This window comes from Camelus ferus, chromosome 16 (genome assembly GCF_009834535.1).
Source record: "Camelus ferus isolate YT-003-E chromosome 16, BCGSAC_Cfer_1.0, whole genome shotgun sequence".
Taxonomy (NCBI): domain Eukaryota; kingdom Metazoa; phylum Chordata; class Mammalia; order Artiodactyla; family Camelidae; genus Camelus; species Camelus ferus.
The window spans coordinates 37,751,429-37,779,047 of record NC_045711.1 but is presented as its reverse complement, the minus strand read 5'-3'; the positions used below and the strand labels follow the sequence as shown (position 1 = coordinate 37,779,047).

Below are 27,619 nucleotides of genomic sequence, written 5' to 3'. Positions count from 1 at the left end.
CGTGGTCTTCCGCCAGTGAGATTGATTGCTTTCCCTGTATGTGCTTCGTGCTTGCCCCTCTTCTGTTACTTGGACTTCTTCCTCGCTCCTCACCCTGCAGCCTCCCTCCTTTCCATATCTCCTCACTCAGAGGGGCAGTTTGGGTGCTACCTCCCCCAGGAAGCATTCCCTGAACTCCTCCAGCAGGAGTTTGTATTGCTTGCTCTCCTGCACAAGAACACCGTGCACGGAAGTGCCAGGGAAATCTCTTCATTCACTCGGCAAGTGTTTATTGAACCCCTGCCATGGATTACGGACTGCTTTAGGGCCTGGGGAATCCGGCGGACATGATTGCTGCCCTCACGGAGCTTACTGTCCAGTGAGGGAGATGGACGTAGATAAGAAAGTCATCAGACCACAGCAGCTTCTGATCAGTGCCCTGAAGAGAGACACAAACATGGGGTTTGGGCAGAGCCATCATTTCAAGGGTGCTATTCGAGAATATGGTGTCTGTAGAAGGGAGAAGTGGCTTTGAATGGGGGCTCAAGGAAGGCCTGGGGGAGGTAACATTTAAGCTGAGCCCTGAAGGATGAGAAGGAATAGGGATATATCTGGCTGCAGGAAATAACAGGAGTCTGTGCTTTTTTTTTTTTTTTTTTTTCCAATTTATTGAAGTATAGTTGATTGACAATGCTGTGTTGGTTTCAGGTGTACAGCAGAGTGATTCAGTTATGCATCTATCTGTCTATTCTTTTTCAGATTCTTTTCCATTATAGATTATTACATGATATTGCATTTAGTTCCCTGTGCTCTACAGTAGGTCTTTGTTGTCTAGCTCGCTGTGCTTTTGAAGGTCTGTGTGGCTGGAGCAGAGTGAGCGAGGGGAGGCTGAAGAGAGGCAGAGCGATCCAGGCCTGTGGGTCTTGGGGAGGGGTTGGATCCTACTCAGCAGGGTGATGGGATTCATATCCGGCTGCCACGTGGAGAATTGGGGGATAAACCAGAGGAAGTGGAAGGAGGGAGACCAGACTGGAGGCTGTAGCTCTAGTCTGGGCAAAAAGTGAAGGGGGCTTGAACCTGGGAGGGTGTTGGCAGTGGAGGTGGAGAAAAATGGATGGATTAGGGTTATGTTGAGGAAGTCAAGACAACAGGAGGTGTTGGTGGACTGGATGTGGAAGGCACGGGAAAGGGAGGAATCTAGACGTCTAGTTTCCCTAGATGGGACTTGAGCAATGAGTGGGTTTTGGCCCTAGTTTTCTGAGATGGAGAAGCCTGCAGAGAGATGGGTTCAGGTAGGAAGATGAAGGTCTCTATTTTGGACACGCTGAGCTTGAGACTCATGAGACAGCAAAGTGGAAAAAAATCAAGTATGCATTTGGAGATGCTAATTGGAGGTCCAAGGAGAGGCCAAGGTTGGAGATATTCATGTGGGCGTATCAGCATGGAGGTGGAATTAAATCCAGGGGGATGGATGGGTAGCTGGGGAGGACAGCAGAGACAGAGATGAGGTGGGTTCCTGGCTGAGCCTTGAGGATCTCCACAGAGCAGAGGAGGCTGCAAGGAGGAGGAAGTGACTCTGAGGGAAGAAGATGAGAAGTTCTTCTGGGATTTGGCAACATGAAGGTCACTAGTGTCATTGACAAGAGCAGTTTCAGGTATGCTGTGGGGCCAGATTGATTGTCTGATGGAGGCTGAAAGACTGTGTTGCTTAAGGTGTGCAGAATCCCTCAGAGCTGACCGGAGTGGCCAAGTGTAGGAAGACTGATCCCATCCACTCCAGCTGGAGGTGGGGTCTCCCATGTGCACGGCCAGGCTATCCTCCTAGCTAGGACCCCATGACTGCCCTGCCCCATGGAGACACCAGGCTCCCTTCAGAATGCAGCACACGGTTTCCCAGGGCAGAACAGATCTAGGCTGCCTGGAGGATTTAGGAGAGGATGGTCAGGAGGGTGAGTGCCCAGCATGAGCTGCATAGGTTTAACCAAAATCACGAATGCATCTTCCTTCTCCAGTAGACGTGGCATGTCCTGTAGGCCTGGAAGAGCAGTCATGATTTCATCTCCTGCCGGCCCTTTCAGACTGGTCACTCCCAGGGCTCCAGTTCACCCTTCCCTCTGGATAGCCATGTGGCCAAAGGAACTCCCAATTCAGTGTAAACGGGGCTGTGCCTTGGGACCAAGGCATATCGCCTGCCCTTTGGGGAGCTGAAAGGGGCCTGGAAGAGTTTCTGGGATTGGAAGAAGCCAGAGCTCCCTTGAGATAGATCTGCTTTGCAATCACCTGTCTCAGCTGCATCGGTCCACATGGCAGGGAGATGCCTCGGATCTCAGCTATGGGTCTGGACCTCCCAGATCGCTCACCTGGCCCCCTTGTGGCCTATTCCATCAACACCAGACGGTAGGCTGGGAGGTGGCAAGCCCACAGCTGCCTGCTAAGCCATCTGGGTAGACCCAGGGGATCAGGCTGCCAGGAGCTGGGGCCCCAACACCACGCCCACTGCTGTCCTCACCACTCAGGGGTCCCTGGAGACCCCCTTAGGGAGACCAGGCCTTGGTGGGTGGGGGAAGGAGGGCAGCATAATAGCGTCCTCAGTCAGAATGAAACCCATGTTCCCAACATCACAAGGTCCTCTTCTTTTTTCTGTCCTGCCCAGCCTACAGCTTCAGGGAGGTCTGGAAGGTGGTACCAGCCTTCCAAGCCAGGCGCCAGGACCGTTTCCAACAGGTCCACTGGATGCACGGACCTCTTTGAGTGGAAAAGGAATTGGATTCTGAGAATCAGGCTGTAACTTTGTCCTCCTTCACTCTGCTCCTCCTTTGTTGTCTGCCTGCTCTTGGGGAGGGGACCACTGTGCAGGCAAATTGCAAACAGCAACAGATGATAACTGTTTATAGCAGGAGGGCGTGTGCAGCTGGCGAATGGTCCTTGCCTTGTGGGCCCATAAACCTCCCAAGGACTTGGCGTGTGTGTTTGCATGAGTGAGTGATAATTGTGTGTGGGGTGAATGTGAATGTTTGGGGAGCCCTTTGTTGTCCCATCATGTGTTTTGGGAGTCTGTTTGGGTGTGGATGCTGAGGGGCTCTGTGTTGGTAGGAATATATTTGCCACTGAATGCTTCCCTAGCCAGGACAGCGGGGCCAGGGATGGGCAGGCCCTACCCCGGACCTCGTGGGGCCTGTATTTGCCCCAGCACCCCGTTCATCAGCCCCAGCTGGCAAAAGGGGGCGGGGCAGTTGTGTTCTTTGACATATGGTTTATGGGGAAGAGAGCTGCTCCGTGTCACAGTTCCCCGCGTTGTCTATGTATAATTAGGCTGTTGGAGCTCGGGGACTGACTGTTAGAATCACTCGGGACTGAAACATTTATTTAGGTAATCATTAACTAGAAGATGAGGAAGGAAAAGAACATGCAATTTGCAAACATCCCCTTCCTGCAGGTTAGTCTGAAATGAAACTCCCAGCAGCCTTCCTCCCGCCATCTCCCTCTGGGGCAGGGCGGGTTGGGGTCTTTGAGGGGCTGCTGGCGCCGAGTTGGGATGAATTGGGTGGCATCCCTCAGGCGCACCGGGAACTCGAGCCCCCAGAGTTACCAGTTTCCCATGACTTCTTTTCTGACAGTGCCCTTTGCTCAGCCAAGCACGAAACAGGTATCGATTTCCTCAGTGCTCAGCCTGGTACATCTGATGAGAATTGGGTGTGTGCGAGGCAAGGGGCTGGCTCTAGCAAAACCCCAGGAAACTATTGTCCTGAGTGGAGGCGGGTGTTAACATGAAGAGCCCAGATAGTTGGAATTTTGGCTTAGATAATCCGTAAAACGTGCTTTTGCTACTTACTAACAGTGCTGATGTGGGCACGGGGGTTGGGGAGCTTTGTTTTTCTTCGCCTTATGGTGGAGGTTGTGCAGCTGGGAGTATCTTGCAGGCAGGAGGGTGTTAGAAGCAGCAAACAACTTACTGCTGGCGACAGGGCAATGGTCTCTTTGGGGCTACAGCCAGCCCCGATGGAGGGGAAGGGAGAGTGGCCACCTGTGTACCTTGTAATGAGTGTGGAAACTGAGGCATGGAGATGGGAGAGGCCCATGGGGAAGGTGTGTTGGTGTATGGTACGTGTCTTGGTATACGGCGCCATCCACTTTAGAAATGGCGTGAGGTTGCGTCCTTGCACACACTCAGTCTGGCCCCAAACGCCCCGCAGGAGAGTTGGGTAGTGAGACTAGGATAAATCTTTATTTTGGAGTTGAGCGAACTGAGCTCTGATCCCAGCCACGTGACTGGCAGCACGAGGAAACCCCCCCGCAGTGGTACCTGGGTGTGTTCACAGGTCCCAGAGATGATGCTAGACTCGGCTAGGAGGACAGGGCAGGGGAAGGTAGACGGAGAGCGTCGGGCAGGGGACAGCTTCTGGGATCATGGACGGGGAGCAGGGTTCACCGGGGGGAACCACGTCAATTCTGGGATGGGCTTTCTGTGAACAGCAAACCCAGGAGCTTCTTCAGCTGCTTTTCTCCCCCCGGCACATGTCAGGGTGGGGTTGGGGGCGGGTTGCAGGAGGAGGCTAATTGGTTCCAGGGTCCTCAGTGCTTGGTTCTTTTTTTTTTTTTTAATTGAAGTATATTTGATTTACAATATTGTGTTAGTTTTAGGTATACAGCAAAGTGACTCAGTTATATACGAGTGTGTGTGTGTGTGTGTGTGTGTGTGTGTGTGTGTGTGTATTTGTATTGTTTGGTTCTTTAAACCTGCTTGGTGGAGGGGGAGGTGGAGAGGTGGTGGCAGGGCTTCTGCTGCGCTCACTGAAATCCAATGTCCAGCTGTGCTGGGCAGCGTGGCTGCAGTTTCCACCCTCAAAGAGTGAGCAGGGAAGTGGGCAGGAGTCGGGGTCGGGGAGAAGGAGAGGGGAAGGAAACTGAGGAATGTGTGAGAGGTGAGGAAGCTGGAAGGATGCTGGTTATGCAGGAACCTTGCCTGAGGAACAAAGAGCACCTAGCAGGATGGAGGGAGGGAGCCATGCTTCTGACTCCCACCAGACCCCGCCCACCAGTGCTAGTTAGGAGAGACACAGCCGTGGAGCACTGGCCCCTGCATTTCAGGGACACCGGGGCTGAGAGGGAAGCAGATTTTTTTGGGAGGCCAACACTGCCCTTTGGTTTTACTTTCTCAGCCTCAGTGTGGCTTTATTTCCTGTTCCTCAGGACAGACACAAGCAGGGGGATCTGGGCCTCTTGCCTGGGCCACAAGCATGGGCACTGGTGAGACCAAAGCCAGACTAACACCCTCCTCACTCTCCTGCTTCCAAGCTTTGTTTAGGTTGTAGCCTTCCCTGCGGTGCTTCACCCTCCAGTTCACCCTGTTACAGGCCCAGCAAGGTTTATTTCAAATAACCTGATGAGGTTCATAGGCTATTTTTCCAGTCTCCCCATGGTGAGGCTCAGACCTGAAGCTGAGCCCAACTTTGTTGGGAAGACTGAAAATTTCAGGCTGTAGACGTGATCAGACCCAGAAGCTCTGCTGACTGGCATTCTGAAGCCTGGCTTAGAGAGCCTCCAGGTGTGGACACGAGATTCCTTAACCAGTGCTGGGCTGGATCTGGTGGTTCCAAGGGAGGGACAACTTGGAAGCAGCAACTCCAGGTATTTCCTAGAAGATGGGGCTGAACTTTCCCTGGGTGGCCACGCTCTTACAAACACCCACAGGGTCTGCTGGTGTTGCTCGTAACCGTGAATGGTGCCCACTGTCCACTCTTCATCCTGTTTGCACTATAGGTTGGTTCAGGGCTTGACAGCTTATAAAGCACTTTCTTGAACTCTTAACGGGTTCTCATGGTCCCCCTGGAACCATGAGAAAGTGTTTTGGCCACTTTATAGTTGAGAAAATTGAGTCTTAGTGAAATGCAGCGCTCCCTGGGCCAGCTGGTGAGACTCAAACTTGAGGCTTGTGATTTCAAGTTAGCATTCTTTCTACTACCCTGAGGATTAATTACTGAGTACAAATAATTACTGAGTGTCTACTACTGTATTTCATCGTTTCAAAGACACACTCTCCGCCCTCCCCCCTCCCTGGCCATTTAACATCTCTGAAATCAGGCTGCATTTCACTAGCAATCGCGCCATAGCTTTTCATCAGCAGTGTTTTTGCTTTGTTAGGGCTACATAAAATAATGTATATCTTACTATGGATGATGCCAGTCTAGATTTGATGAAATGTGGTGTGTGTACAACTCTGGTGTGTGTAGACATAGCTTCTGCCCGCCAGGAATTTTCAGTTTAGAGGAAAGATCTGACGGTTCTAGCCATTCAGATAAAAAAGCATATGACAGATACCCAAGTTGAGTCCCGAAAGACTTGAGGGAGGGTGGGTGGGATTTGAGCATCCTGTTTCTTGTGTACCAGCCAGCTGATGTGAACAATGTACCCAGGTCCTGTTTGTGCAGTGATTCAAAGCATGGACACTGCAGGCTGGTGGTGTTTACAGCGCTGTTGCCACCTGATGTCCTAATTATTGAACTCTCAGCCTCAGTTTCCCAGCCTGTAGAGTGGGGATGGTAATAGTGACTGCCTCATGGGAAGCCATGGGATTACATAAGAGGGTGCATGTAAAATCCTTAGTCAAGGGCCTGGCATCATATAGTGAGAACTGAGTAAGTGTCACCTGCTCCTACCACCAAATTAATCCTATGAATTTAGAGTCGCCCAACATTTGTTGATCAGTTGCCATCCCTGTGTTCAGGGCACTCATGTTTGTCATCTCATTTCATCATCCCCGGGAAGCTGGGGATCATTATTCCAACTTTGCAAATGAAGAGAATGGGGCCCGAGGTCACAGCTGGCCAGAGGCTGGGCTGGGATTGGGATGCTGGTCTGTCTGATTCCCACTCTGGTGCTTTTCACTGGATCGCAGCTGCTGGTGAAAAACGATAGGCAGGGAGGGAAACCCTGCTGAACCCAGTGGGCTTGCTGCAGGCAGGGTATTTTATAAATCAAATTACTGTTACCGTTGGGCATTCTTAATAGTGGGTTTTCTGGTGTAGAAGGAAGAGAGGCCTCATTCAGAGGCTAGCAGGCTAATTTGACAGAAAGGAAATGTGCTCAGACCTTAATCTCCCCTTCCTGTCTCCCAGTGGTCAGCGGGCATTTTTGTCCCACTCAAATGACTGTTGGTCTCTCTGGCTTTCATTCCTTCTTCTGTGCCTGCCTGTCCTCAGGGCTCATTCTCCTGGCCTGTGGGCACTCCTCTGCCGCCCACCCTAGAGAGGTCGCCAGCTCTCTAGGTGTGGTCATGCTACCACAGCTGCTCATGACCCTACCTAGGGCTGTGGGCCTCCCTGCCTGGAGTCTCCTTCCTGACCCCTGAGTTTAGCACAAATACATTTACCTTTTCTCTCTTCCCCTTTCCCCCTTTCCTCTCCATTCTCTCCGCAGCATCCCGTCTTCCACCTGGAACACTTGGCGCTGCCTCTAACAGGCTGTGTAAACTTAAGCAGGTCAAGTCGATGGACATCTCTGAGCTTCTTTTCCCACCTCCTCCCATAGTGTCAGATGGGAGGTAGTAGGAATGATCCTGGTCCCGGACATTGACTCCTGCTCTATCACTGTGTATCCTTAGATGTAGGACTTGATTTTCTTGTACCTCTGTGGCCTTATCTGCAAAATGGGGAGAATAGCCCCTGTGGGAAGGTCCCTCCTTTGCAGCACAGCCATTGTCCACTCCTCTGTGCATCCATGCAGGCATTGGTACACCCCCATTACTGTTCCTCTTTTATCAGGTTCCAATTATTTACTTCTGTGATTGTGTTAGTTGCTAGATAGAAGTCAGTTCCTATTCAGTCCTTCATTCAGCAAGTCTTTATTGAACATCTATTTACCAGGTGCTGAGGTTAATGGATGAAGTAAGGGAAACAGACAATTCAATGAGAAATTACAATGCAGAGAGATAAGTGATTTGATAGGGCATGTGCAGGATGCTCTGGGAGTCCTACCTAAGGGAGAGGTGGAGGTCAGGAAGGCTTCCTGGAGGAGGTGATTGCCAAGCTAAGGCCTAAAGGACAAGTAGGAGTCAACCAAGTAAAGGAGAGTGGGTAGGAGGAGAGGGACTGAGGCTGATCTTCCTAGGGTCCCCAGTCCCAAGCCAGTGCCTGGCCCAGAGGGGATCAATAAGTTACTTGCCTATCTATCTCCTTCCTTAAAGCCTCTGAATGCATTCCTGCACAGAGGCAGGGGGCTTGGACCACAAGGCTTCCTGGGCCCTGGGATGCTGTGGCCAAAAGGGTTGCAGAAGTATTCTGGATGTGGCATGTCCTGCGGAGCCTGCCTGCAGAATAGGGTGGGGGTGGGGTCTGCTATTGACTCATTGGTTCAGAGCAGGAATGCACTTGAGCCAGAAGCAGGTGTGGGAGGGGACAGGGAGGATGCTGAGGACATAGGAGCCTTATCCAGGATTCCTTTCTCCGGGTGAGGGAGAAAAGGGCTCATTAGGGACAGCCCAGTCAGGCCCCTTTAGGTGGGCTTGGCCACACTCCTTCTTCTAACATAGTCTTCTAGATCGGAATTGCTGGAAGGAATATTGCCAGCCTTCTCCGCAGCCAGGGTTCCCTCTAGCCCATGACTCTTCCAAATGTGTGAGATGGTCCAGTTCACATTTTAGAACTCTGTCCCCTTCCTCCCTTCCCTGACCTTCACTGACCCTTGAAGCACCCAGGGATGGACCCGTGCCAAGACCTTCTCTGACCTCGATGGAGCCGTGCTGTCCCCCAGTCCCTGGGGACATTTCCTGGCCCCTCTGACCTCCCATGGATGCTGTTGGGGTTTCCAGAGCTCACACAAGTGCTGGAGAAAGGGGGTGGGCTTTGGGTCTGGCAGCAGGCTGGACTGAAGTGGGGAGGGCAGAGACCAGATGGGGTGCCTAGGTGGGGCTGAGCAGGTGGTGGGGGGTACTTTTCACGCTGTCTTGGGGGCTGAGGCATGAAGAGTGAGTGTGGAGCCAGCGCTGGGAGGAAGGAATGAAGATCATAGTTGCCGTTGACTGAGGGTATTTGTGTCTTACCCTCCCCGGACATGTTATATACACCATACCCATGCAGATGGGCTAGATTTCTTCATTTTACAGATATGGAAACTAAGGCTCAGAGGCTGAGTAACCAGCTCAGTACATAGCATAGCCACATTAAGTCCAGGGCTATTTCTTCCACACCATGCCGCCTTTTTTTTTTTTTTTTTTTGAGAGATTTAAAATTAATTCCTTTCCTTTTGAGCTGGGACATCGCCATTCTCCTCAAACTGGAACGGGACCAAGGGCCGTGGATGGATATCAAATGTGATGTGTTTGTTAGTGCTGGAAGAGACTCCGAGACCCAGGTGAGCCCTGGGCTGAGCTCCGGGGCCTGGCTTCTCACTCTTGTTAATAACACAGCACTTGGTGCCTCTGGGCCCCTGGCCACAGATGCCATATGAGTCTTCCCAAGCCATTTGCTTTATTTATTTTTAATTTTTCTTGTGGGATAGCCACAGGACGTGAGGATTGCTCTCTTTTTTAAGGCACATGAAAAAAAATTTTAGACCAAAGTAATATTTGCAATAATTAAAAAACAAAACCCAGGCTGTTTTGTGAAAGAAAGCAGTTTCCCGGGCCTCTGTCCCCTCCTACAAGTCCCACCTGCAAAGGAATCACACCTTACTCTTTGCGCTGTTGCTTCAAACCTTTAAGTAGGAGGTTTCAGGCTCTGTGAGGTCCACATGAATGCCTTTCAAGATGTAGGCACCTGCTGTCTTTCTTCTGCTTCGCTTCTATTCTTACACGTAGGACGTCTCAATTCACAGATGGGAAACTTGAGGCCCCAAGCCCAGGGGGCCTGCCCTGAGTCCCACAGCACATCAGACACTGTGTCTCGTTCAGACCTGCTGTGTCCCTGGCATCCTGTGCCCCCGTCCTGCCTCCCAGCCCACATCATAGGCCAGCAGCACCAGGAACTCGCTCAAGATAAGGCTGGAAGGACAGGAATGCTCCCTGCACCCTGACCCGCAGATGGGTTTCCCCTCACAACCTGCTGGGAGGGACCCCTTGCACTACCTACGTGTGATGTGGGGTGGCTCCACTGGCCCTGAGCTCCCCAGAAGAACAGCCCCGCAGAAGGAGAGGGTCAAAGGTCAGGGCTAGTCAATGTGGAATAACAGCGCTGGGCGGACACCCAAATCCTGCAGTTCCTTGTTTGATCTTAAGGAAGTTGTCCAACGTCAGCAGCAGCAGCAGCAGCTGGGGTGGTGGCAGCCACAGCTACAGGGCTGCTCAGGCAGACAGACGGGGCCCCCCGACTCACAGGGGAAGAAGGCACTGGTGGAAGATGATGGATTTCTTAAAGAACCTTTTGGTGAGTGTCCCCCGGCTACGGGGGAATGCCTGTCCACACTGGCTGCCCGGAGTGGGTGGGTCGGGGAGGAGCCAGAGCCCCTCCTGCTGTCACCTGGCAGGGAGCCCCTGGTGGCTGTTGGCCTCTTGTGGGCTACAGAAGCCACCTGTCACTCAGGGGAAGGAGGAATGGAGGTCAGGGACAGAGGGGACTGTGTGTGGGGAGTGGATGTGCGAGGGCGTGGTTTAGAGTTGGGGACCAGAGCTTTTCCTTCCTGGCCTGGAGATCTGAGGTGGGGGTCCTGGCATGGGAACCGGGCAAAGCTCACCTCTGTGATCCCCTGACAAGGCCTTCTGGTGCTGGGCCAGCCTGGGACCCCCAGCCAGCTGCAGGCGGTGTTCCAGGGTGGGTGGCAGGGCAGGTGAGGGACGGACTTTGTAGTTGGCTTCCGCCTGGCTCCAGACGCTTGGCCAGGCCTGCGGTCCAGCCCTTTCCCCTTTGTGCTGTGTGCCCAGGATGGCCCTGGCAGGGGACTCTGTCCTGTCACAGAACCTCCGAGCCATGCAGTTAGTGTGGCACAGGGTGGTGTGTGTGACGTTCCGGCTCGCCTGGGAGTCAGGGTCCTCTCCTGCCAAGTCAGGTTGTCCCTGGAGGCTCTGTTTCAGCTCTGCCAGGTGCTTGTGTCCCTCCTGGTCAACAAGGGGGCCCAGGCTGACTCGGCCGGGTTGGGACTACTGGCCTCCTCTCATTCATGACCTGCTTCCTGCAGGCACGGGTGGGCTGTGTTCTTTCCTTTCTTTCTCTTTCTGGGCTGTGTATCTTCCTTTCTCTAGGGGAGCTGAGGGTGACAGTTTAGGGATGCATGCGGGGAGCGATTGGACATTTGTTGGGTGACTGTGTTACAAACAGAAATGGCCTGGCCCCCCAGACCTTGGCAGGGGTGTGGAGGGGCACCTTGGAGGGTTTTAAGCTGGAGACGGATGTCATCTGAATTATCTTCCAGAAAGGCCAAGTGCCTGTTGTTGGGGGATCTAATTAGGGAGGCAGTGGTGTGGAGGCCAGGAGGCTGGCGAGGAGGCTACTGCAGGGTCCTGATAAGGGGCGATGAAGATGGTGGAGCTGAGAAGTGCTTGGACTTAGGATATGTTTTGACAGTGAACTTGCAGGTCAACTGGGTGTGGGGAATGAGGAGGAAGAAATCAGTAATGACCCTGGGAGTTTTGTCCTGAGCGTCAGGATGAGTGGACGATGCGGAGACTGGCTAGGGTGGAGGAAAATTTTTGAGGGAAAGAGCTGATGATTAAAAAAAAAAAAAGTTACTGAGTGTTCTGTTGGGCCTAGTTAAATCTGAGAGTCCTATCAGACATGCATGTGAGATGTGGAGTTGGCAAACCCAGACAGATCTGGACTCGAATCTGGCCTTTGCCTTTACTAAGTGTGTTCACTTTGGGTGAGTTGCTTAATCATTCAATCCCTCCTGTCTCTGTAACCCTTCCTCCATAGTCACTTGTGGGACTCACGGAGTGGTATTTGTAGCGTGCCTGATTCAGTGCCCCAAGTGCCTGGCATATCACATGTCTCCAGCAGAGGATACCTTGGGGCTCACTAAACTTTCCTTATATCTTCTCATTTTCCAACTCAGGAACATTCAATGGCTCCCTGTCGTACAGAGCAGAGCTTGGAAGTTGCGTCTTACAGACTGACTTGGCTCATAGATGAATTTTGTTTGGTCCACGTAGAGATGAACAGAAATTGAATTGGTTATCAATGTATACAAATTGGGAGACTTCACATCCAAATTTGGATTTCTGGCTTGTCTTGAAAAGTTGCAAACTCTGGTGACAGTGAACTTGCATTTTTGCTCACAGCCTGGCGGAGGTGAGCAGCAGCTGCCTCTTTTGGAAGGAGTGTGCACTCTTCAGTTCAGCAGTGTTTCATCCCCCAACTCTTGTTATTGTGTTGAGGGGAAATTTACATAACATAAAATCAATCATTTAAAGTGAACAGTTCAGTGACATTTAATATATTCACAATGTTGTGCAACTGTCACCTCCATCTAGTTCTAAACTGTTTCCATCACCCTGAAATAAAATCCCTTAAAGGAGTTGCTCTCCGTTTTCCCTCGCAACTCCAGCCCCTGGCAACCACTCATCTGCTTTCTCTCTCTATGGATTGATTTACCTATTCGGGATATTTCAAAGAAATCGAATCATACAGTATGTGACCTTTTGGATCTGGCATCTTTCATTTGGCATGTTTTTGAGGTTCGTTCACACTGTAGCACGTATCAGCACTTCATTCCTTTTCATGGTTGAATGATATTCCATTGTGTGGATACCACAATTTGTTTATTCATCCATCTGTTGATGGACATTCGGGTTGTTCCCACCTTTTGGCAAGTGTGAATAGTGCTGCTCTTCAGTGTACAGGTGAACAACGTTCGTGTGCAGATTTTTGTCTGAGTACCTATTTTCACTTCTTTGGGTGTCTACCTAGGAGTGGAATTGCTGGGTCACATGGCAACTCTGTGTGTAACTTACTGAGGAACTGCCAAATTGTTTTCCACAGCAGCTGCACCATTTTACATTCCCACCAGCAATGTACGAGGGTTCCAGTTTTAACACATGCTCACCAACACCTGTTATTTTCTATTTTTTGATTATAGGGTATGAAAGTGGTATCTCATTATGGTGTTGATTTGCATTTCCCCACAACTAATGACGCAGAGCATCTTTTCACGTGTCTGTTGTCCATTTGTATGTCTTCTTTGGAAAACGTCTATTTAAGTCCTTTGCCCATTGTTTAATTGGGTTGTCTTGTTGTTATAAGAGTTCTTTATATATTCTGGATACTGGGCTCTTATCTGATATATGATTTACAAGTATTTTCTCCCATTCTGTTGGTTGTCTTTTTACTTTCTTGATAATGTCCATTAAAATAGAAAACTTTTAAATTTTGATGAAGTTCAATAATTTGTTTCCTTTTTTAAAAATTGGTATCATAGCTAAGAATCTATTGCCAAATCTAAGATTATGAGAATTTACCCTTACATTTTCATCTAGGAGTTTTACAGTTTCAGCTCTAAGGTTTAGGTTGTTGCTTTTTATATTTTTGTATATGGTGAGGCATAGGTGTCCAACTTCATTTCTTTTGCATCTGGGTATCCAATTTTTCTAGCACCATTTGTTGAAAAGACTGTTCTTTCCCCACTGATTGAGCTTGGCACTGTTGTCAAGAGGCAGTTGGCCAGAAATGAATGGATTTATCTGTAGACTCTAAATTCTATTCTATTGGTCTGTATGTCTACCCTTATGCCAGCACCACACTGTTTTGGTCACTGTAGCTTTGTAGTAAGTTTTGAAATTGGGAATTGTGAGTTTTTTTCAAGAATGTGTTGGCTATCCTGAGTTTCTTGAGTTTCCACATCAATTTTAGGATCAGATTTTAAATTTCTACAAAGAATCCCAGCTGGGATTTTGATAGGGATTGGACTGAGTTTATAGATCACTTTGGGTGGTTATTGCCATCTTACAAATACTAAGTCGTTCATCCCATGAACGAGGGACGTCATACCATTTATTTAGGTCTTCTTTCATTTCTTTCATCAGTAAGTTTTAGTTTTCAGTGTACAAGTCTTTTACCTCCTTGGTTAAATTACTTTAGATATTTCATTCTTTGTGATGCTCTTGCAAATAGAATTGTTTTTTCAGATTGTTTATTGCTGGTGTATAGCACTACAGATGACTTTTGTGTGTTGATCTTGTACTCTGCAAGTTTGCTGACTTCCTTCATTAGCTCTAGTAGTGTTTTTGTGGATTCTTTGGGTTTTCTATATTGGGTCATGTCATTTGCAGATAGAGATAGTTTTATTTCTTCCTTTCCAATTTGAATGCCTTTCATTTCTCTCTCTTATCTAATTATTCTGGCTAGAACTTTCCATATGCTGAATAGTGGTGGTGAAAGTGGGCATCCTTGTTTTGTTCCTGATCTTTGGGGGAAAGCTTTCAGTATCACTGAGCATGATGTTAGCATGGATCAAAAAAACAAAACAAAACACCCTTTATCATGTTGAGGAAGTTCCTTTCTATTCCTAATTTTCTGGATTTTTTTTTTTTAATCAAGGAAAGGTATTAGATTTTGTCAAGTGCTCTTTCTGCATCAATTGAGATGCCTGTGTGGTTTTTTTCCCCTTCATTCTGTTAGTGTGATGTATTATACTGATGGATTTTCTTATGTTGAACCAACCTTGTATTCCTGGGATAAATCCCACCTGGTCACAGCATATAACATGCTGTTGGATTTGGTTTGCTAGTATTTTGTTGAGGATTTTTGTATCTATATCCATCAGGGATATTGGTCTATTTCCTGGTAGTTTCTTTGTATGGTTTTGGTAATGCTGGCCTCATAGAATAAGTTAGGAAGTGTTCCCTCCCTTTCAGTTTTTTGGAAGAGTTTATGAAGGATTGGTGCTAATTCTTCTTTAAATGTTTGGTGGAATTTACCAGGAAGCCAGCTGATCTTGGACTTTTCTTTGTTGGGAGGTTTTTGATTACTGATTCAATCTCTTGTTATCTCCTCATTCTTTTATGTTACTTGCCTGGTACTTGTAGTCATTTGCATTTTCAAATCCTTTCTTACAGATTTAAATAGAAATCTGCCTAATTTTTAAGATGTCCTGTAAAGACTCCACCATCCTCCTCACCCTTCCTCCCTGCCCCATCTCTGCTCTGGCCAGGTTTGTCCCTTTCACACACCTCCTGCATTAAACATGATTAATTCCATAGGTCAGTGGTTCTCACAGTTCCTGAATCAAGAGTATCAGTTTCACCTGGGAGCTTGTTAGAACTGCAGATTCTCTAGGGGCTGGGCCAGGACCCTGTGTTTTAACAAGCCCTCCAGGTGATTCTGTTGTATCACCATTGCCATAGATAAGAGAGCCCTACAGGCTCCTGGCCCAGGTTGATGGAGCTGAGGCCGTGCCTCTGCGGGACCCCAGCCGCTGAGGAGCTGTGTTCAGTGTGAGCTGGTGGGAAGGGAGACCAAAGAAGGGAAAGAGGAGCATGAAGCTTGCACAGGGGAGAGGGGGAGGGAGATTTGTTAGGAACAGGACCTGTGTCTGGATGCAATTTACTGGGGGCACCCATTGAGGATAAGTTGGCTGTCCAGGGGGAGGGGTGCGGTCTGTGCACAGGGTGCTGAGATGGGGCGGTGGCCCTCCTAGACTCACACAACCTGAATTCCTTCCTTTGCTTCTACAGCTTCACCGCCTAGGCCAGGGGCTGATACAGGGATGGACAAGTAGGGGCGTCAGGAAGACTCCTCAAGGCTGGCCTTGCAGTGCTTGTTCATTCCCGCTCCTGCTACCCCGGGCCGTCTCCGGCCTTCTCCCCACAAGGACTCGCTTTGTCCGAAGACCAGGTGCTTTCTATACTGGGAGGTGGGGAGGACAGGGCTTGAACCCTCACCGAACCTTGGGGCCCAGCCTGTGGTTTCCCCGGCTGGGCACTGGCTCTTGGTGATGATTTCACGGCCTACTTGACTGGCTGTTAAAGCGGAGCCCGAGGGGAAACGCTGGCCACGGCTCTGATTTGGGTGGCTAGGGCTGTTGCTAATAATAAATTAGACAGCTGGGCCGCTGCTGCTGAGGAGGAGGCCGAATTACATTTCTCTGTGAAAATCCAGTGCCTGGCTTCCTGATGGAGGGGCAGCCCCTTCTGAAGGATGCCCTGGAAGGGCCTGTGGGACGATGCCAGTGAGTCTGTGAGCATTTATTGAGCGCCTGCTGTGCGCCTGTGGCTGTGTGACGCAATCTCAGGGGGTGTGGACGAGGGTGGGACTGAGTGGCTGGAGCTGCTGTTCTGGGCTGGCCTGAGTTACCCTGTTCCTGGGTGGAAAAGGAGACTTGCTCTTTGCCAAGGCTGGAACTGCCCCACTGGAAAGTTCAACAAGTCACCATGAAGTGGGGCCAGGCCCGTGGAGGCCAAGTTGCCACTGGCCAATTTCTGCTCCTGGACACTGTCCACGTAGCTGTTGTCCACCCAGTGTATTACTCAGGGCTGAGACTGAATCACAGCCCTTTCATCTCACCACCTGTGCCAGCCCTGAGGCCATGGAGCATCTGCAGGAAATAAACCCTTTTTTTTTAATTAAAATTTTTTCTATTTTATTTTATACAATTTTTAAAGGTTACTTTCCATTTATAGTTATTACAAAATATCGGCTGTATTTTCCGTGTTGTATAATACATCCTTGAGCCCATCTGATACCCAGTAGTTTGTGCCTCTTCATTCCCCCACCCCTGGGTTGCCCCTCCCCTCCCCACTGGTGCCCACTAGTTCGTTCTCTATGTTTGTGAGTCTGCTTTTTTTGTTATATTCACTAGTTTGTTGTATAGGAAATAGACCCATTTTTACAAGTAATCTAAACACACTGCCTCTGGGAAGACCAATGAAGTCAAGAAAAGCTAAGTGCTCTAAATCGGGAAACACTAACTATCCTGAAGGTACTAGACCATTTCCTAACGGGATAAAGCTTGTTTCCGGAGTGAGTGTTCTAATAGTTCCTCATAGTGGCTGCTGTTTACTGAGTGCTGGCCAGATTTAGGCTGGGAGAGGTCACTTGGAGTCTGCAGCAGGGCCAGGTCTCTGCAGATGACTCCACGAGGGTCCTTTCCATGGTGGTCCCCTTAGAATTCTGAGGGTGGTGGGGGCTGCAGGCAGTTCTGGTCCATTGGTGCCTGCAGAAGGTGGGAGGGTGGATGCTCTACCTCTGCATGAAGAAGCTGTAAGGACATGCTCAGTCCTCCTTCTCACTGCTTCCTTTTGTCTCCTAGTCATCTGGGGACTGTCTGTTCTGCGCGCTCACATATTCATGATTTGCCAGTGCCCAGATGTGGGCAGTGATCTTACGACAAGAAAGTGTAGCTGTTTTCATGGAATGGGAAGTGGGGACACTTCTGGGGGAACCTCTGCATGTGTTTTGTTAGAGTGGAGCTTTCAGCTCCTCACCCTTCCATTCCACTTTCTTTTTTGCCTTTCTGTCTCACCTGGAGTTTACAAAGGTGGCACCAAAGTAGGTTAAAAGTTTGGGCTGATGGAGTTTGAGATTTAAAAAAATAATCCATCCAGGCCACTGGAGGCTGCGGTTCAATGGTTCAATGGTTTTCAGGCTTTACTCACAAATTCTCGGGTCCCAAAAGGTAGGGGACGGGCAGGCAGAGGAGGCACCTCAGGGGCTCAAGCCCCCATGGCTGCCTTTGCCGGAGCAGCTCTGCTTTTACTGGTTTTAGATGTAGTTCTAAGTGAGGCTTTGTGTGAGGAGACAGAAAGGCTCTCTTGCCACAAGAGTTGGAAAACTACTTGTGTGGGACATTTTGGCACCCTGTTGGGTTGAAAACATCCCAAACACGAATCCTGTTGGAGGCTGAATCCTGGGGCCCCCTCGGGCCCCTCCCTCTTGACCGAGACCGAGTAACTGTTCTCCCCAGGGCCATTTGCCAGCCCAGGCATGCTTTTTTCCCCCTCTTGTTTTATGAAGTGCTCTGGCCCTCCAGCCCTGCAAAGGCAAAATCAAATTATCTTCTCTCTTGATCCAAATGAATTTTGTCCCTGGGGAAGCCCTGGGCTGAGCTTCCAGACAGTCAGTAGGAAGGCTTTCTCAGCAGACCTCCTAGCTGATGCTCCATCTTTCTCTCCCCACCTTCTTTGTGTCTTTCAGTCGGCAGAGTTCTTCGAGATGCTGGAGAAGATGCAGGTGAGCATCCCAACGTGAGCTGAGCCCTGGGCGGGGATGCTGCAGTGGCCTCAGGGGACACAACGACGGGCAGAACTTGGGGGCCTTGGAGGGAGGGCAGAGAACAGAGAACAGTCCTGGTGGCCTGGACCACCTGAGGCCATTTCCGTGGTGAACTGCACAGAGGGTTCTGGGACGGCTCCTGCCTGAAGGATGGAGAGTAGACAGAACCTGCCAGCAGGGCAGACGGTTGTGGGGAGGGTTTGAGAGGTTCCCTTGTCCCTGGAGAGGGTGGGATAGAAAGCCCCTTCCGAGGGGAGTCATCTCATGTCTGGGAGGCAGAGCAGTGGAGTGGGAGACAGACCTGAGTTCAAATCTTGCATCTGACACTTGCTAGCACTAACTCCTTCCCTTTTCTAAGCCTCTCGCTCCTGTTTTCTGTCCACTCATGGCACTGTTCTCCCCTCACCCTGACACCAAACGTGTGGGAGTTTTCCCACACCAGGCAATTCTGCGACGCCAGCTGGGAGCCCTACGATTTCATTCAGTTCTGACACTGTCTGCCTGGAGATAGAGTCAGATCCCACAGGTGAAGGGCTCAGTCCCACAAGACCCTCCTCCCCTGATTTCAACACCGATTCCAAGTCCAGGTTGTCACCAATGCTTCTGACTCGTTGGCTATAAATTGGAGGTCCGCATGACCTCTTCCTTGGGTTCCATTAATTTGCTAGAGCGGTTCACAGAACTAAGGAAAATAGTTTACTTACTAGATGATCAGTTTGTTATAAAAAGAAATAACTCGGGAACAACCAGATGGAGCAGTGACCTAGGGCAAGATGTGTGGGAAGGGGCAAAACTTCCGTGCCCTCTTTGGGAACAACATGTGTTCACCAACCAGGAGGTTCCCCCAAACCCTATCCTTTCGGCTTTTTCTGGAGGCCTCTTTACGTAGGCATGGTCAATTAAATCACTGGCCATTGGTGACTGATCAAACCTCCAGCCATTCTCCCCTCCCCAGAGGTTGGGGGTAGGGCTGAAAGTTCTAACCCTCTAATTAGGGTTGATTCCCCTGGCAGCAAGCCCCCGTCCTTAGGGGCTTTCCAAAGTCACCTTGTTAACATAAACTTATGAATAATAAGATACTCCTTTCATCTTTACAGCTCTGGAGCTCTTTCGGGAACTAAGGACAGAGTCCAAATGCTATAACAAAAGATACTCTCGTTGCTCTTATCACCCAGGAAATTCTAAGGGTTTTAGGAACTCTGTGCCTGGAATTGCATGAAGACCAAATATATATTTCTTATTATAAATCACAATATCACAGTTTCTATAAATAGGAATACAGTATACCCATTTACATGGTTGTTGGAATGAAATGAGATGATACCATATAATACATGGTAGGCATTGCACAAAAATCAGCATTCAATGTGGATTTGGGGGTCCTTTATAGTCACCCCTCACCAAGGAATCAGGGCTCACAGGTGAGAACTGCTGCCCTAGGGAATCTGGAGAGACATCCAGAAGGCTTAATAGAGGTAGGTAGAAAGAGTGAGAAGAAGATGCACGGGTTTCAAGCACCTCTCTGGGCTCAGAGATTGGCAGGTGTTATCTCGTTTCTTCCTGACAAGGCCCACAGAAAGTGGGTGTATTACTGTTACCCCCTTTTCACAGGTGAGAAAACTGAGGCACAGAGATATTAAATAAAGCACTCAAGGGCCCAGGGCTAGCAAGGAGCTTCAGAGGCAGAAATTTTCGTGTTATAGTATGGTGCTCTCTACCCTAAGGAGATGCTGTAGGCTCCAGGAAGGAAGATTCTGTAGTGATGATCTGGAAAGTCTAGGAGGAGAGGCAAATAGAGTGTTCACAGCGGTCCTGAGCTGCAGGAGGAGCTGCTGAGAGGGCTGGTATGAGCAAGCATGGTCTCCTCAGGAAAGCCTGATCTCCCTAAGCGGGGGTGCGTGTGTGCGTGTGCGTGTGCGTGCGTGTGTGTGTGTGTGCGCGCGCGTGTGTGTGCGTGCGTGTGCGTGTGTGCGCGTGCGTGTGTGTGTGTGTGTGTGCGTGCCATTTGAGGGGAAAATATTATTAGCGGTTGTGTCATTAGCACAAGCAAGTTGTTAAAATCCCCCTCCGTGCCCAGCAGCGTGTGGACTACAAACTATATACACTTAGGGAACTTGCAGAAAACAGGAAAGGTACGGACCTAGCCAGCGAGTCGTGGGAGGCAGTGTATAATTAAGTGCTCAGTTGATTGGAGTAAAGCTAGGATTTTCACCTAAAGCCATGGAATCCTTGCACTTGGCAAGCTGGAGGGGAATTTTCAGCTCTCCCTGCCTTCTCTCTGGTTGACCCCACAATCCACTAACCCCTCAAAGCCCTCGGTCTTACCAACAAAAGGGCTTCTCTGAGAATCCAACCCCACTTAACCGGCCTCATCGTTCTGTTGTTTCGAAGCTGTTGGGTTGTTGTCTCAACTAGATTGGGAGCCTAAGGGCAGGAGTCTGGGTTTTATGCTTCCTCTGTGTCTCCACGGCAGGCAGCTGACACTTCTTGGTAGGTGGTCAGTTCCATCTCATTTGAGATGGCTGGGGGCTGAAACCACACTTCCCAGTGCTTAGGCCTCTCCCCCGTGCCCCCTGGGCCCCAGCCTGCGAGGGGCCACAGTTTCCAGGTCCTCTGTGTGTACGAAACTCACACAGGAAATTGGCTGGTGTGAAGCAGGCTGCCCGGTGTGGCCAGAGCCAGTTCTTGCACGTGGACACCAACTCTCCTCATGCTGCGGGCGTGGAGACTAAGACTCAGAGCAGTGAAGCGTGCAGGGCCCTCAGTGAAGAGCTGAAACCAAGATCCAGGACCCCTGACCTCCCAGACCGAGAGCTGAGGGATTTGAAGAGGGGCACAGTCCCTGTGAAGCAGCAGGAACCAAGTGCACAAGCTTTGGATATCTTTGGTCCTGGGTTCAAATTCTAACCCTGACACTCTAGCTGAGTGTCCTTGGTCAAGTCACTCTGCCTCTCTGAGCCTCAGGGTCTTCATGGCGGGGGCAGCGGGGCATAATCATAATACCTATTGCATAGGATGACACAGGCAGGGGGCCGATGCTGAGCGGTGGGTCTGTCGTGGGGGAGGGTAGTTTGCTCTCCTGCCCAGGGGCTGTTCCCAGGCAGGGATGACTAATGCAGGACAAACAGAACCAGCTCCTGACATCACTCCTCTCCCCATCCTCCCAGTTTGTTTCCCTGGACAGGGTCTGCTGGCCACTAAAATGATTTTCTCCCTGCGTGGGGACAGGAGCACCTGTCCAGCAGGAGGGCCTCCCATACCCTCTTGAACAACACTGCAGGTGACTCAGCCCGGTCAAGTCCAGAGAAGCCCAAGTCCAAATCCTCCCAGTGAGCAGGAGTCCTGGGCTCCGAGGGCTGGGGGATAGGGTCGTGCACTTGACCCTGTCAGTCATGGTGTCTGACCCTTGTGGCGACACATCTGTGAGGCGGGGGTGTGGGTGTTGGAATCCTCATTTCGTAGATGGAACCAAGGAGGTGGCAAGAGGCTCGACTTTGTCAAGGGTCCCCAATAGTAAGACAGCGGCAGAATGAGGACCAGGCCACATGCCTGTCACCTGTGGGCCCTCCCACCAGGAAGGGCTGGAGCTGGAGTGGTGTGAGGTCCAGCTTGCTGGCTCCGACACCCTCAGATGGGGGTTCCCATCCTCACCCCTCACCTACTGGCTCTGAGAGCCTGGAGGAGATCTTTAAGGACCAGGAATAAAACACTGCCTACCCGTAGCTTTTACTATGTACCCACCATGCTTCCAAGGGCTTAACACCTTGTCAGCATTTAGCCTTCACTACAAGAGTAGGTGCCATTTTCATTCCCAGTTTACAGATGGGAATGCTGAGCTAGAGAGGTTTTGTGACTTGCCCAAGGTCATCTGGTCATAAGTAGCAGTGATGGGATTTGAACCTGGCTTGAATCCATGCTCTCAACCCCCTTCCCTGCTGCGTCGCCTAAGTGTGTAAGGGCCCAGCACACGCCAGCTGCTGCTGCTATGATGACTAACCCCCAGCTGCTCCTGAGAGACTTCTGTTTGGCCCATCTTCTGTGACCTTTGCTTTTCTATAGATCCTCTTTTCCTTATTTCTGCAGGGGATCAAGCTTGAAGAGCAGAAGCCGGGACCCCAGAAGAACAAGGTGGGCTGGGCGGGCAAGGTGGCAGCCAGGTGGTCCCGGCGAGGGGGGCGGGGTGAGAGGCAGGGGTCACAGCTGGCGTGCTGGGGTCTGCTGTCTGACGCTGTCTAACTCTGATTTTCACTAAGAGCCGCTTAAGTGGCTGCACTGTGTTGACCGGTGCACAGTGGGCAGCACCGGGGACCCTGGCTTGATACCTTTGGGGTAGCTTCTGGGTGGGCTGAGACAAGGCTCACGGCTCAGCCTGGCTCCTTCGCATCTGCTCCTGCGAATGAACTACATGCAGCGTGTAGGGTCTCAGGTCTGTGCTCCAGGCTCCAGAAGCATCAGCTCTCAGCTTCAGCTTCTATGGCCAAGCCCAGGGATGCAGCTCATCACTTGTAGGTCAGCCTCCTTGCCTGGAGGGGGCTGGGTGGGACCAGGGGTCGTCTTCTGGTTACAGCATCATAGGGTGAGAAACTGGGTCACGAGGGTGGAACTCGGCACTTTGAGCACTGCATCTTCAGCTGGCAGGGTGTGCACTTAGGTTCTGTCAATTTGGGGAAGAACTCAAGAGAAGCCATTTCCCAGAGCTGCCTCTGATGTTCTTCCCAAAGCCCTGGTGCAGCCTGTCAGGCCCCCAGCCCATCCCCTTCCCCACCTGGGAGAGGGGAATGGAGACAGTGCCAAACTTTATGGGCACTGCTGGAACTAATGCTGACATTGTTTGGTTTGTCTGGCAGGACGACTACATCCCGTACCCCAGCATCGACGAGGTAGGAGCCCCCTGGCTGCACTGTGGCTCTGGGTCCCGTCTCTGGGGTGGGGCTGGGGGAGCTGATGGTGGTGATGTTGATGGTCCCTCCTCCACCTGACATGGGAGAGCACCCTGGATTTGGGACTTGAGGACCTGAGACCTCGTCCCATCTTTCTCTTTGTGACCTCAGCTTTTCCACGTTTAAATTGGGGGTGCCCATCCACACCTTTTACCCCTGGTGCTACAGGGTAAGTGAAGCTGGAGATGTTGTAGGGCTTAGAGGAGGGGTTCATGTTACTGCTTTTGGCCTCAAAGATGGAGTCGCCTCCTTGGAGCAGTTCAGAGGTTGGGGAGCACCATCACCGGCACCCCTCCCCTCCTCCTGCAGACCTGGGGTGGGCTGCAGTACCAGACCCTCCCTCTGCCTCCAGGTTGTGGAGAAGGGAGGCCCATACCCCCTGATCGTCCTGCCCCAGTTTGGGGGCTATTGGATCGAGGACCCGGAGAATGTGAGCACACCGACCTCCGTGGGCAGCAGCACCTGTGAGGAGGAGGAAGAGGACAGCCTCAGCCCCAGCACGTTTGGCTACAAGCTTGAGTGCAAGGGCGAAGCCAGGGCCTACCGCAGGCACTTCCTGGGGAAGGTGAGGCCCAGGGGGCCCAGGGCAAAAATGACTGCAGGAAGGAGGGCGCACCCAGGAACCCAGCGTTCCTCTCCAGGGCCCCTTTCTCTCTGTCTCTCCTCTTTCAAGTCCTGCCACATCCCTGCTGCCTGCCTCTGTCCTCCTTGGAGAGATCTGGTCGGCTCTGCTCCTGGATGGGTGCACCGAGGGTGTGCAGAAGTCAGGGAGGCCAGGAGTGATGGGAACGATGGGTCTGCTGGGGCTCACCCCCAGCAAATGTTTTAGGAGGTGATGGAGTGGGTAGTGTTTGGGGGTGAAGGAAGGTGGAAGGAAAAAATAGGTTCTCACGCCTCGGAAATCTGTTTCTATCAAAATAGTACAAAACTCTCGTGTCCTCATTCAGGCAAGTCCCCTGGGTACTTGTATGGGGTGATGGGCTATGAGCCTCTGATTGCTTAAAAGTGACAGTATTCTTTAAATATATTCTGCCCTTCGGACTTGCCAGGTTCTGGAAATCCCAGGGGCAGATTCTGGAAGTCTCCAGCCTCAGGCGGTGTTGTTTGCAGTCTCAGGAGCTGTCTCAGAACCCCCTGGGGGAACTTGTGAAAAATGCAGATTCCAGCACCCCTGCTCCCTGATGCAGCAGGTCTGGAGTGGGCTCCCTGAGCCAGGGAGAGACCCATTGACCAGAGGACCTCCCGGCTCCCCTTGGGTGGAGGAACCAGAGTTCCTCCTCTCTTTATTCCAATGAACAGTCTGAACTGGTGAGGGCTGCCCCTGTGAGCAAGGAAGTGGACTTGATATCTTATGGTGAAGAACTTGTGCTTTGCTCAAGTCAGATGTGGGTTTGAACTCTGGATCTTTTACTTACTTGTTGTATGACCTTGGTTAGTTAACCTCCCTGATGATGGTTTACCCATCTGTGAAATGGGGCTGATGATGTTTTCAGCTGCATGAAGTTGGAGTCAGGATTTCAGGAGATAAGAGTTATGAGGCCCTAAGCCCAGTGTCTGGCACATCCTAGGACTTGGCAGTTGGAACCTATGACTGTGACCCTTTTCCTCCTCCCCATCTTCCGTTCTCCCCGGCATCCCCCGCCCCTTAATAGCAACCACAGCAGTAGCATCCTTTCCTTCCTGTTACCTGGCTTCTCACTCCTGGCGAAGGAGGTGATTTGGGGGGCCATATCTCACAGCCCCCCCTGCCCCGCTAACACCTGATTCCCGTTCCTAGGATCATCTCAACTTCTACTGTACCGGCAGCAGCCTGGGGAACTTGCTCCTGTCCATCAAGTGCGAGGAGGCCGAGGGCATGGAGTACCTTCGGATCATTCTCAGGTGGGGCTTGGTGCTGTTGGAGGCCACGCCTCTAGTGGCCAGGACCCAGAAATACCAGCCTAACCAGTCTGGTGTGGGTGTGCTGGGGGAAACGGACTGGCTGGAATCTTGGGGCTATGTCTGAGTTGCCAGGCAAGGTGCCCAGATGTTTATGCCAACTGGCTGATTGCGGGAGTCAGAGTGGTATCTGGTCTCAAGGTCACCTAGACCATCCCCCAACCTGCCTTTCTCTCTTGCAAAGACTGTGACTCTGTGGAATATGGCTCATTCTGCTGAGATACAACTCCAAACTGTCCTGGGAGAGGGTTTGCCAGAACACGACCTACAGTGTGCATCCAGTCAGGGAAAATAGATCCCAAAGCATCTGTGTGTGTGCTGGGTTCCCCGGGACGGAATGGTGATCACAGTGGGAGCTCTGACTCACAGCCAAGCCAGGGACCTCTCTCTGGAGTATGACCTCCTCCAGGGCAGGAACTGGAACTGGTTTCTGTTTGGTTTGACTAACGTGCTTTGTAGAACCTCCTTTGTACCAGGAACTATGAGAGGTGCTGGGAATGCAATAATGACAGACTGATGGTCTGTGTTCTCTGCAGGCTTACATTCTAGTGGAGAAAAACACAAGATTTTAATATGCGGCACGGGCATTTATATTAGTGATAGCCCAGGATGCTATGGGGGCACAAAGAGTGTCTTATTTATCTCTGTCCCTGGTGGGCTGGTGGAATAGCCAGGAAGACCAGTACTGGTGCTTAGCAGCGTGCCATGAACCTGTCAAGCTCCCAGTCCATCTTCGTGAGTCTAATTGGAAGTCCTTGAAGGTATTTGGGGAAGAGCAATAACATTTGCTTTTCTGCCCCAAATTCGAGATAAACATGGGAGGGGACAGGGACAAATAGCCCTGCTACTGGAGAGGCAGGAAGGAGGCTGGTACAAGGAGGTTGTCAGCACTCATCCAATTTTGATTTGCTTTTTATTAGGAAAGGAAGCAATTTTCTTTGCTGAGGTTCACCTGGCTAGAAATGATGTTTGCAGGGCAAGGAAGAGTCCATTAGATTGCTAGAGTCAATTTTCTGAGGGAGTAACACCTGAATCCCATTCTCCTAATAGGATTTTGAGCTAGCTGAACCTCTGTGAAGAAAATTACTTCCTTTCTTAATAAAAATCAGATCCAGGTTGGATTTCTGAGGAAGACGACAATTGGACACAGGGATCTAACCCTCTTTTTCTAATACTGTATCCTGCCCGAAATGCTGGACCTGGACTAAAACCTAGAGAAAGATGCCAGGCACACAACATACTTTGATGATTTTTTAAAAAATAATCTATGGGGCAGTTAGGACTGTAATATAGGTGATATTGAGAGTTGAACCCCAGTGCCTCTTCCTTAGAAAGCAATGTAGTTTGAGAATGTATGAAATTGGAGGTTTGGGGAGAATTCTGTATTCTTTAGAAGTAAGAGTGAGCCTTGGAACAGTCAGGGTTCTTTCTACTGAGAACCACTTTTGTTGTATTGGGTCAACAGTATTTGAAATCAGTGCTCTGGGGAGCCCAAGGGTAAGCTCAAATGTGGTTCTCCCAAATAGAAAGCCCGTGAGTGGAGTGGCAGAGAGAAGCCATACACCAGCTAGGAAGTTGGGTAATCACATCATGTACTTGGAGCGATGGCCAAATTGAAAACTACACATTAAAGAAATTGGCCCCATAGCCTAGTAACTTTACCAGGCACAAAGAAGAAATTATGCAGAGATGAAATTCCCTTGCTGGCAGTGACTCCTGTCCCAGCTTCTTCCTCATTCCCTGTAGGCTTCTGGATTATTTAATTGATGTCTTATAATAACCAGCTCTCCAACCTAAAATCCAGGGAGAGTATTCTAACAGCCTCTCTGCCTGCCATGAGAGTAGCAATGAAGAATCTACCCACAATTTCGAGATAAATAACAAACCTGAGTAGATTTCTCTCTACTTTTTCAAGTCTGGATAGTGAAAAAAAAACGAGGAGGGGGGAAAAAAAAAGGAGGGGGGAAAAAAAACCCTTGTGGGTCAGTGAAGGAAAAGATCATGATCTCAACACTTTCCTAAGTAACTGTTGGGCTAAGGAGGAAATCAGAGCTGAAGTTATAGACTATTTATCAAATAATGACATTTAAAATACTACATATAAAAATATATGGGTTGTGTCCAAAGCTACACGTGGAAGAAAATTAATTGCCTGAAATACTTCTTTATTCAATAAGAAAGAATAATATTTGCAAGTTGCTGGTGTTACTAACCTCTCTGTGCCTCAGTTTCTTAATCTGTGAAATGATAGTAGTGTCCACTTTAAAATTACTGAATGTTTGTCATGTGCCAGAGCCTGATACATTGTAGCTACTCAAGAAAGGTAGCTGCTATTATCAGTATTATTGCTTAAAGTAAGAGGAAGGGATTAACAAAGATTAAAGCTGAAACAAATAAGTCAGAAGTTTAAAAAACTCACGAGATTTGATAAATAAATCTAGTCTACAGATTTATTTATAGCCTGGAAAAAGAGAACTTCTTTTGGGGGAACAAAACCACAACAAAATATGTAACTGTTAGCTAGTTATAGTGTGCAATAAAAAATAAAAAATAAGATAAAACTTCATTAAACTGAAGGCAGGAAAGAAGGGAAAAAAAAGAAAATAGAGGGTTATAAAAAACACAAAATGC

The 27,619-nt window shown here is 50.1% G+C and overlaps 1 protein-coding gene across 11 annotated transcripts in view; it reads left to right on the top strand.

The window, feature by feature from the left end:
• The window catches only part of RAP1GAP2 (RAP1 GTPase activating protein 2), a 176,994-nt gene that overhangs the window by 109,628 nt on the left and 39,747 nt on the right, over positions 1 to 27,619 (top strand). For 6 of the 11 annotated variants that reach the window (XM_032457437.1, XM_014559558.2, XM_006185006.3 and 3 more), the window contains 5 exons: positions 18,033 to 18,068; positions 22,194 to 22,238; positions 22,958 to 22,990; positions 23,403 to 23,615; positions 24,828 to 24,931. In XM_032457437.1, coding sequence (XP_032313328.1) covers positions 18,033 to 18,068; positions 22,194 to 22,238; positions 22,958 to 22,990; positions 23,403 to 23,615; positions 24,828 to 24,931 — 431 coding nt within the window. Of the gene's footprint in view, positions 1 to 10,179; positions 10,338 to 15,616; positions 15,735 to 18,032; positions 18,069 to 22,193; positions 22,239 to 22,957; positions 22,991 to 23,402; positions 23,616 to 24,827; positions 24,932 to 27,619 lie in introns of those variants that run through there. The other 5 variants (XM_014559563.2, XM_032457438.1, XM_032457440.1 and 2 more) reach the window with 5 other exon arrangements.